Here is a 9331-nt window from a genome sequence, read left to right as displayed (position 1 = left end):
TGTTGCCACTGGAGCATCAACATGCTGGGATCATGCTCTTCCACAATGATTTTTTTCTTGATCTTTAATATTCTCTCCAGCTACCTCCCATTTCTCCACTTTCTTTCATAAGAAAATGCCAGAGAATTGTCTCTATACGCTGTTTCTACCTCTTCTCCTCTAGTACCTGCTCTGGGTCTTCACTGCTCCTTAGCTGGACTTGCAAACCCCAACAGACTGGGCCCTGGGCACATCAGTGCCCCCCCAGTTGTGTCTCTGGATCCCCTAACTGCTCTCATGGGACTGAAAGCCCTCACTGGGAGGGACCCTTGCTGGCTCATGTCTCCACTCCCTGCACCCAACACAAGGCCTGGGGACTAGCAGATAAAATGCATGTGGATTAATGAAATTAGCACAAACCCCTCCCAACTCCTCCCTGTCCTGGGCCATGTAGGAAGGAGACGAAACTACCCAAGGTCCCCTCTCATCTCTTGATAAGATAAGGGACCATCCATCTTTGCTGCCCCACCCACCCCCACTCAGCCCCCATCCAGACCCTGCGCCTGCGCTGATATCCACCCCCAGAAGGCCTTGCGAAATTGCCCCACTAGGTGCCCATCCATCTCTTTCTGCCTCTTCCCATTGGAGGCCTCCAGCCCTGACCCCTGCCCAGGTCTCCTGGCCGGGTCCAGGGCTGACTTGTTCCATGACGTGATCAAGTCGGCCAGTCCAGCCTCCAGGCGAGATAAAAGGATTGAGCTGAAAGGAGGGTCAGGAGCTCAGGGATGGCGTTCAGGGCGAAGGCAGACGTGCGTCTGGCAGGGTCCTGGCTGTCCCTGCGCTGGGCACACTCACTGGGCTCCAGAGCCACTCCCGCCCCGAAGGCGATGCTGCCCTTCGAAGCCATACCCGAGTGTCCGGGAAACAGGTGGATGAGGGTGCTGCAGATCTGGAGGGAGCAGGGCTCCGAGAACCTTCACCTGGAGATACATCAGACCTTCCAGGAGCTGGGGCCGATTTTCAGGTACGGCCCTCCCTGCCTGCGCGCTGAGAACACGCCAAGCCTCTGTCCCTACCGACTGTGAGTGCTTGCTGGGCGCCCTGAGCTGCTGCATCCCCGCCAGGCCCCTGTGCTCTGCATCCTCAGGAGGGCCGGCGGGGTGGGAAGGGGGCAGCTCTGCTGGTGGAGACAGTGGCTCTTGGTGAGGACGCAGCACTCCACGGCTCGCCGCTGAGTGCACAGAACGCAGACACTAGAGTGGGAGAGGCTTCAGTGAGACAGCGAGAGGACCGCCTGTTCTGAGCCCCAGTCCAGGAGAACGGGGAGGTCGGCAGGAGACAGTCTGGATTGCTTCTGCCCAGCGGGCCCAGGGAAGGACACGGCCCCACAGCAGGGCTTTGCGCTTTGTCCCACAGGTACCACATGGGAGGGACACAAACGGTGTTTGTGATGCTGCCCGAGGATGTGAAGAGGCTGCAGCAGGTGGAGAGCCACCACCCAAGGCGGGCGACCGTGGGGCCCTGGCTGGCCTACCGACAGCATTGTGGGCACAAATACGGCGTGTTCTTGCTGTGAGAGCCAGTTGGGATGGGAGGTGGGCATCCTGGGTGCAGAGACGAGGGAGACAGGGAGGACCCCAAAGCAAGCCTGCCCTGGGGCCTATCTAGGTGGGTGGAGAGAGGGGGACGGCCCCCGATGCATGAGTGCCCATCCCATGGGGGCATCGTGCCCTGGGGTTGGGGAGGCAGAGCAGCCACATAGGTGGGCCCCTCTCTGCAGAGTGAGAGGACTAAGGCCGGCAGCCACCATGGGGGAGCGCCCCCTCCACGCAGGCCCCAGGGGTCTTGGGGTTGAGGCAGAGTTTGCTCAGGAGGGGAGAGCCCTGGGGATGGGGAGACAGTGGACAGCAGGTTGATGGCGCCTTTGCCCAGAGGCTGAGCTCAGGGTAGGAGCCTGGGCGAGCACCGGCGTGCACATCTGCGGTGTCTGCTCGTGTGGACCTCTGTGCTTGCCTAAGAATGCGTGCCGTGTGTGCACGTGTGCTCCTGTGTGTGGATGGTGCTACATGTGTGTGAATGGACATGTGGTTGCCCATGTTGACTTTCTTGTGTTTGTACTCGTGTGTGCCTGTGTATGTGTTCGTGCCACTGCCTGTGTTGGTCATGTGTCTCCTGTGCTTGCACGTGTGTTTGTGTGTGCCTGCGTGCATGTGTGTATGTGAGTCTGCGTGTGCATGCATGTTTCGGGTGTCTGAGTAAGTGTACTGTGCACTGTGCGTGTGAGAATTGTGTGTCTGCGTTCAAGTGTGTTTTCCTGTGTGTCCTCTGTGTTAGCATAGATGCGTGTGCACATCTGTGTGCATCTTGCTGTGTGCACGTGCTTGCGCTTGTGTGTCATATGTGCATGTGTGTGCACGTGCTCGTTCTCAATACCTACAGGCAGCTGCTGCAGAAAAGCAGGCATTTGCGCTTCACCCCGGCTGAGAATGCACATCCCTCCGTCACTCATGAGGACATCCCTGGAGCCCCTCATGTGCTCTGGGCTCTGTTTTGAGCACATTAAGGAGACGCACAATTTGGTTCCTGCCGTAGAGGAGCTGGAGCCCGTAGAGGGAGAGGAGGAGGGGCGACCGGCCAGAGGCCACATTCTCAGGAACGGGGAGGGTGGGGAGAGGAAGGTCGCGAAGGGCCTCTCCCTCTCTGGGGCATGGAGTGAGCAAGGTGGGCAAAGCTGGAGAGCAGGGCCGGCTCCTTCCTCGGAGAAAAGGCCTCCACACCCAGGGAGGGCCGGGATGGGGCGTGTGTGGGCCGGGCACGGGCTTGCAAGTTTGCACGAGCAGACTCAGTGGCCACACAGCACGTCCTGCCAGGAGCTCTGGGCCCAGCCCCAGTGCAGACTTGAGCACCCTGGGCACAGCACTCTCAACCTCGCTGGAAGAAAGGGTTGCAGCTGGGGCCCAAAGGCAGCAGCCTGCCCCCGAGGGCCAGCAGCAGCTCCCGGCCTCGCTCGTTTCCCTTTGGGGATAAGGAAGATGGGGTTCTGGGGCTGGGGGTCAGCTGCTGACTCAGGCTGCCCTGAAGCTCTGCTCTTGGCTCAACAGAAACGGGCCCGAATGGCGCTATGACCGATTGCGGCTGAACCCAGACGTGCTGTCACCACAGGCTGTCGAGAAGTACATCCCCATGGTGGATGGGGTGGCAAGGGACTTCTCAAAGGCCCTGAAATCGAAGGTGCTGCAGAATGCCCGGGGGAGTCTGACCCTGGATGCCCGGCCCAGCATCTTCCACTACACCATAGAAGGTGTGGGGCACAAGGGGCGGTGCGGGTTCGGGGACGCTGGAGGAGGCCAGGAACTGGGGCGGGAGGGCCGGTGCGAGGCAGCTGTGAGGCCCCGGCTGCCTTAGGCTCAGCACTGGCATCCTCCCTGCAGCCAGCAACTTAGCCCTTTTTGGAGAGCGGCTGGGCCTCCTTGGCCACAGCCCGAGCCCTGCCAGCCTGCACTTTATCCGTGCTCTGGAGACCATGTTCAAATCCACCGTCCAGCTCATGTTCATGCCCAGGAGCCTGTCACGCTGGACAAGCACCAAGGCGTGGAAGGAGCACTTTGAGGCCTGGGACTACATCTTCCAGTATGGTGAGGCCCAGGGGCCGGCCAGTGCTGCGTGGTGGGGACACGAGGCTCCCCAACTTCCACTTACCACAGTCCGGGAGAACTGAGGCCACATAAGGGGCTTGTGGCTTTTGTGTCCCCAAGAGAGCTGGCAGTGATCTGTGGGCTGATCCCTAGAACCCGGCACAGGAGCAGAGAGACTTGGGGGTGCTGAGGGCTGGCGGGTCGGAGGACAGCATGAAGTGCCTCCCAGCACCTGGCCCAGGGCCTCCGTCTCTGTGCCCCACAGCCAACAATTCCATCCAGAAAATCTATCAGGAGCTGGCCCTCGGCCACCCGCGACACTACAGTGGCATCGTGGCGGAGCTGCTGCTGCGTGCAGACATGAGCCTGGATGCCATCCGGGCCAATTCTATTGACCTCACTGCCGGGAGCGTGGACACGGTCAGGACAGCAACCAGCCCTGCCCAGAGAACAGGGGGCCCTCCTAACCCCAGGCAGCACCCTCCCATGCCATCTGTCTCCTGCATATTCCCCCTCCAAACTCCGCCCTCCCACCCCAGTCACTGTGCCTCCAGACTGCTGACCTTGACCTCAGCTTCTGAACTGATGGAAGGCTGGAGGGGAGGGAACACAGGAGCCCACCCTGGAAGGGACGGAGTTTGCAGTTAGTTACGTGGGAAACTGAGCTCCAGGCAGAGTGCAGAGTGGACAGAGCCTGGGGACGTGCAGCCACACAGACCCCAGTGGGACAGTCTGGGTCCTGGGAAGAGGAGGAAGGGCAGAGAGGCAGCTGGAGGGCTGCACAGGGGACCCTTCCCAGTGACAGGTGACATCTGGCTGTCACTAAAGATCCTTGGAGGGGACAAGCTGATGACAGCACAGGCCTCCAGCTCCTGGAGGAGAGGACAGATGGCAACCCAGCACGGTGGGCAGGGTGAGCCCCAGGGTGTGGAGTGTAGCCGAAGCTTCGCGGTTCAGACCCAGCCTTCATCTGCCAGCATCTTGGAGGGCCTGCTCTGGCCCCAGCCCCGGGATTCCGAGCAGGGCACAGACTCGCAGTGAGAAACTCCCTGAGCAGAGGCTGAGACGCAGCCACCGCAAGAGAGCCCAGGGGAGGGCATGTCTCAGGGGCAGCTCTGGGAAAGCTCCCGGGAGGAGGGGGCCTTTCAGCTGAGTGTGGAAGAACCACCGAGAAGTCGGACAGGCCATGAAGAGGAGGAGGTGAGGGCAGTGCTGCAGGGCCTCCAACAGCCGACAGCGAGCGACGGAGGGAGGCTGAGTGGAGGACACAGGGCAACTGGGCAGATGAGGCAGCGAGGGTCAGGGCCCCATCAGGAAGGGTCTCGGGCACCAGGCCCATCTCCAAGGCTGGAGGAAGGCAGTGGGAGAGCATCTTGGTCAGAGCTGCTCCCTAAGTGTCCCTGTGTGCCACCAGGTAGAGCAGGGCCTGAAGCTCAGGGGCAGCGGGAGGCCACTGCTGCATGTCAGGCGAGGCCAGGGGCACACTGCCCGGGGGACTGGCATTCAGGAGATATTCAGCCCGCAGATCTCGGGCTGGCCTGGTGGGCGCCTCTCCCAACACATGGAAATGAGCCAGGAGGAAGAACTGGTTGGGGTTCCGGGGTGGCCAGTTCGTGCTATGACCATGACGGCTGGGCTGGCCTGCCTGTGGATGCCCAGAGGAGATCACCTATGGAGAGCAGATGGACCTGGACTCCTGAACCCTTTCCCTGAAATAAATGGCAAAAGTGAGCCCCTCCCATCCCGCAGAAGAGTGAGAACCAGGCCCTGAGGAGGCCTGGGTCCTCACTGAGATGGGACTCCTTTCCTGAGCGAGTCAGGGAAAGGAGATGAGGTGGGTGTTAGGATCTCGAGGTCTCACATCCCCAGGCTCTGTCCTGCTCTGGGCATGCACATCACAGTGGGTCTGAGACGACCGTGCCCCCAGGGGAAGGCCGTCTTCCTGGGTTGGGTGGCCTGGGTCTGAGGTGCATGGCCTTTGCCGAGGTCTGAGCCCTGCACCTGCTGCTCCTGCAGACGGCCTACCCCTTACTAATGACCCTCTTTGAGCTGGCTCGGAACCCCAAAGTGCAGCAGGCCCTTCGCCAGGAGAGCCTGGTGGCCGAGGCCAGGATCTCTGAAAATCCCCGGAGGGCGACCACGGAGCTGCCCCTGCTGCGCGCGGCCCTCAAGGAGACCTTGAGGTAGGTGTGGCAGACGCTGGCTGCCCCCACTGCGGTGGCTCCGTCTGGAGAGCAGCCTCACTGGGGCTTGCAGAGAGGGATCCCGGGGCTGATAAGCAGCCTTGCCCAAGGCCCCATCCCCCAGCACCTCCTCTTCCTCTCCCTAAGGGGACGGGCGCTTCGTCCTCTGGGATCCCACTTCAGTGTCCTGGGTGCCATCCTCAGCGGTGTCCTCCCCGGCCCAGGGCTGCTCAGGCTGGGGGAGCTTTGGCTGATCTCAGGAGGTGCACGGAGGCAGCTCCTCATGATCTGGACCTCTTGGTGCCAGAAGCCACCTGTGAGGGCGGAGGGGAGCGCTCCCTGGCCGGTGTGTCCTGGCTAGGAAGGCTGCGGAAGGGCAGCGACGGGCCCCGTCACAGCTGAGGACCCTGTCGGGCGCCCCTATCCACAGGCTGTACCCGGTGGGTGTCTTCTTGGAGCGAGAGGTGAGCTCGGATCTGGTGCTGCAGAACTACCACATCCCGGCTGGGGTGAGTGAGGCCCCACAGCCCCTCCAGCAGCCACCAAGCCCACGTGACCTTCGCCCAGCGGGCCGCTCACCCTGCCCCTCCTCCCCTGCCTGCAGACAACAGTCAAGGTGCTGCTCTACTCCCTGGGTCGAAACCCTGCCGTGTTCGTGAGGCCCGAGCGCTATCATCCCCAGCGCTGGCTAGACAACAGGGCCTCCAGCACCAGGTTCCCCTACCTGGCCTTTGGCTTTGGCCTGCGCCAGTGCCTGGGGCGGCGCCTGGCGGAGGTGGAGATGCTGCTTCTGCTGCACCACGTGAGCGGGCCTGGGAGGGGCAGGCCGGGACTGGAGGCGGTCGGACTGGGCGTGGCCTGTAGGTGGGTGGGGCGGGAGGCCGAGGCTGTTGGGCGGCCTGGCTGGAGACCGGGGGCTTCTCCTTTAGGTGTGCCCACGTAGCGGGGCCCTGGAAGGCGGGGGAAGCCGGGCCAGGACCGTGGGGCTGATCCGCTGGTCTCGGGGAATCCGCGCCTCTGTCCTAGGTGCTGAAAAACTTCGTGGTGGAGACGCTAACGCAAGAGGATGTGAAGATGATCTACCGGTTCATATTGATGCCCTCCACACTCCCCCTCCTTACCTTCCGGGCCATCAACTAGTCACGTCTCTACTGTTGGGTCGGCCACGCCACCAGCCCCCCTCTCCCTGACCCCAGGCTACCCTTGTTTTTTCCCATGGGCCCTGCTTATGGTGTCACACACTGTCCAGCCAGCACTCTGCACAAGTGGAACAGCCCGGGCTCTCCGAGGGTCCAGGCTTGCCAGGCTATGCATCAAGGCCAGGGCAGAGCTAGGGATGAATCTTGGTTGCAGGTGCTAGCTGTGTGCCCAGTCCCACCAGCACCTTCTCCAGCAGGGAGCATCCTCTGAGGGCCTTTGACTCCCTGTTGCCCCAGCCCTAGCTCCAGACTCTTCAAGTGTCCACAGAAGGAACTTCAGATCCTGCCACTTGCCTACTTGTCCCGTCTCGTATACTCTCTGTACTCAATCCTGTCCCCGTGCCAGAGCTGGCAACTTCGGGGTCCCCTGTTCTGCTCATTGCTGTTTCAAATGTTATACTCTTTTTCTGCAACTCTCTTGCCTAGATGTGACCTTCAGGCTGGGTGATTTGCTCTCTACCTTTTCTACTCAGCCCACTAGGGCTCCTCTCGGCAGTGCCAGTCCTCTGGGGTGTGGTTCAAGCCCCAGGCCTAGGGCCTAGATTGACAAGTCGTGAGTGGTGTTTACTAGAAGAATAGGCTCCACGTTGCCAACTCGGACATCTGGGCCAATGGTACTCATCTGAAAGCAGGAAGGATGGTGACCCCCTTGGCATGTGGCAGGGTGACCACATATAAGCCCTTAATAGAAAGGGTGAAGTGACCTCGGCAAGGCATGGCCGTGCTCTCCCTTAATGGAGCCTCTGTCCCAAGTGCTCCCGGCCCCTCACAGGGACCCACAGGATAGTGCCACACTGACCTCAGTGGGGGAGAGGCTTTGAGCAGCCGAGACCCGTGAGGGCCTGGCTGGCAGGAGTGAGCAGCCTGCCCCACACTGCCTGGTCTGGGGCCACGCTGAGCAGAAAGGGGGCCAAGGCAAGGCTGGTGGTGGGACCACTCAGCTCCTCCTCCTCCCATCCCCATCCCATCTGGTGAGGACCAGGTGCTCAGTTCACAACAAGGCCATCAGGGAGGAGGGGTTCATGCTTCTGGCTGCCTTGAGCCACCTTACAGCCTCTTCTTGGGCCCCCAGATGCCCTAGAAGAGGAGAAGAGTTTGCACACTCCTCCCACGCCCCTCCACCATGGAAGAGGCCTGCTGCCAGGAGGTGTGCTCCTCTCTGCCCCGTGAGGCTCTGCTGGGGGCTTGGAGAAGAGAGGAGGCTCCAGACTCTGCTCAGCTCTGGCTCACCGTGGGGGCCCAGCCCTTGATCCTTCTGAGGCTCACGTTCTTCCTACGGGAATTCTCTAGATGAAGGCCCATGTCACCAGACCCCAGTGAGGACAAGACTGGTGTATGGAAAGTGCCCAGGTCTCTGCCTCAACAAGCGCTCAATAAATGGGATTTCTTCTCCCGCCTCTCTATTTGTGTCCCTGCTCTGTGGTGAGTGGGCGATGTGTGACATCTGGAGTGGAATTAAAATATAGTTACCCTGTAGTGAATGTGTCATTCGGCCACGCTGGGCACACGTGTTCACTTGATCTTCACAGCAACCCTGAAAGGGAAGCACTTGCCGTCCCCACTTTACGGATGAGCAAGGACATCGAGGCTCAGAGAATTCATTTAGCTGCACGAGGAGTCGCAGCTCATCCGTGGCAGAGGCACCACCTGAACCCAGGATGCCAATCCCACCTCTAATGCCCCATCACCTCTCCTCCCCACTAAAGGACCTGGATTGGGAGCAATCTTGCACAACGTGGAAACAACCTCCAAGTTAGAGTATCTCTGGCTGCTTTTAAGATCATCTCTGGTTCTCTGTGTTTCTTCAGTTTTGCTCTGTCAGGTCTACGTAGGAGTCCTTTTTTATTTATCCTGCTTGGAGTTTCCTGTGCCTTTTGGCTGTGAGTGTCCATTTGGCTCTTTGTAAAAATTCTCTATGTCATCATGATATTCTGTTGCTTAATAGTCGTAATTCATATTCCTCTTCACTTCTTTCAATGGAAATAGTATTGCCTTTAAAATACCCGATGTCAAGAATTGGAACATCTGTAATGTTCCAGAGGGGCAGAGAGGCCTGTCTGAGGCTGTGTTCCATCTGAGTGTTTCTGCTGCTTCTTCCAGTTGCCCAAAGGTTATCACTTTCCCAGGCCATTTTTGTGTATTAATTACTTATCCTAGGGGTTCCTCTAAGCTGTGAGTAACATAACTCTTAAACTGATGTGAGGGCATTTATCTTGGTTCTTAGGGGGGAATACTTATTGCTCCTCAACCCCAGCCTTAAGAAGCTAAGCTTCCTTCTTATCTCCCTATACTGTTGGATAGAATATTTCTGGACTACATTCTCAGCACTGTTGGA

The 9331-nt window shown here is 59.8% G+C and overlaps 1 protein-coding gene across 2 annotated transcripts; it reads left to right on the top strand.

The window, feature by feature from the left end:
* The first annotated feature begins 562 nt into the window (after positions 1-562).
* LOC106827552 (cytochrome P450 11B1, mitochondrial-like) lies at positions 563-8397 on the top strand. Of its 2 annotated transcripts, XM_070481755.1 has the most exons (9): positions 563-1003; positions 1396-1551; positions 3081-3280; positions 3411-3614; positions 3880-4034; positions 5631-5797; positions 6228-6306; positions 6402-6599; positions 6824-8397. In XM_070481755.1, exons 1-9 carry the CDS (start codon positions 765-767, stop codon positions 6935-6937), a joined length of 1512 nt encoding a protein of 503 aa, XP_070337856.1. In that variant the 5' UTR covers positions 563-764; the 3' UTR covers positions 6938-8397. The 2 variants fall into 2 exon arrangements, with proteins under 2 accessions (XP_070337856.1, XP_070337857.1); XM_070481756.1 differs by lacking the exon at positions 3411-3614 and having other exon boundaries at positions 581-1003.
* The last annotated feature ends 934 nt before the right edge of the window (positions 8398-9331 follow it).

This window comes from Equus asinus, chromosome 12, assembly GCF_041296235.1.
Source record: "Equus asinus isolate D_3611 breed Donkey chromosome 12, EquAss-T2T_v2, whole genome shotgun sequence".
NCBI lineage: Eukaryota > Metazoa > Chordata > Mammalia > Perissodactyla > Equidae > Equus > Equus asinus.
Note: the sequence above shows the minus strand (reverse complement) of the source record. Positions and strands in the feature narration are given on the sequence as shown.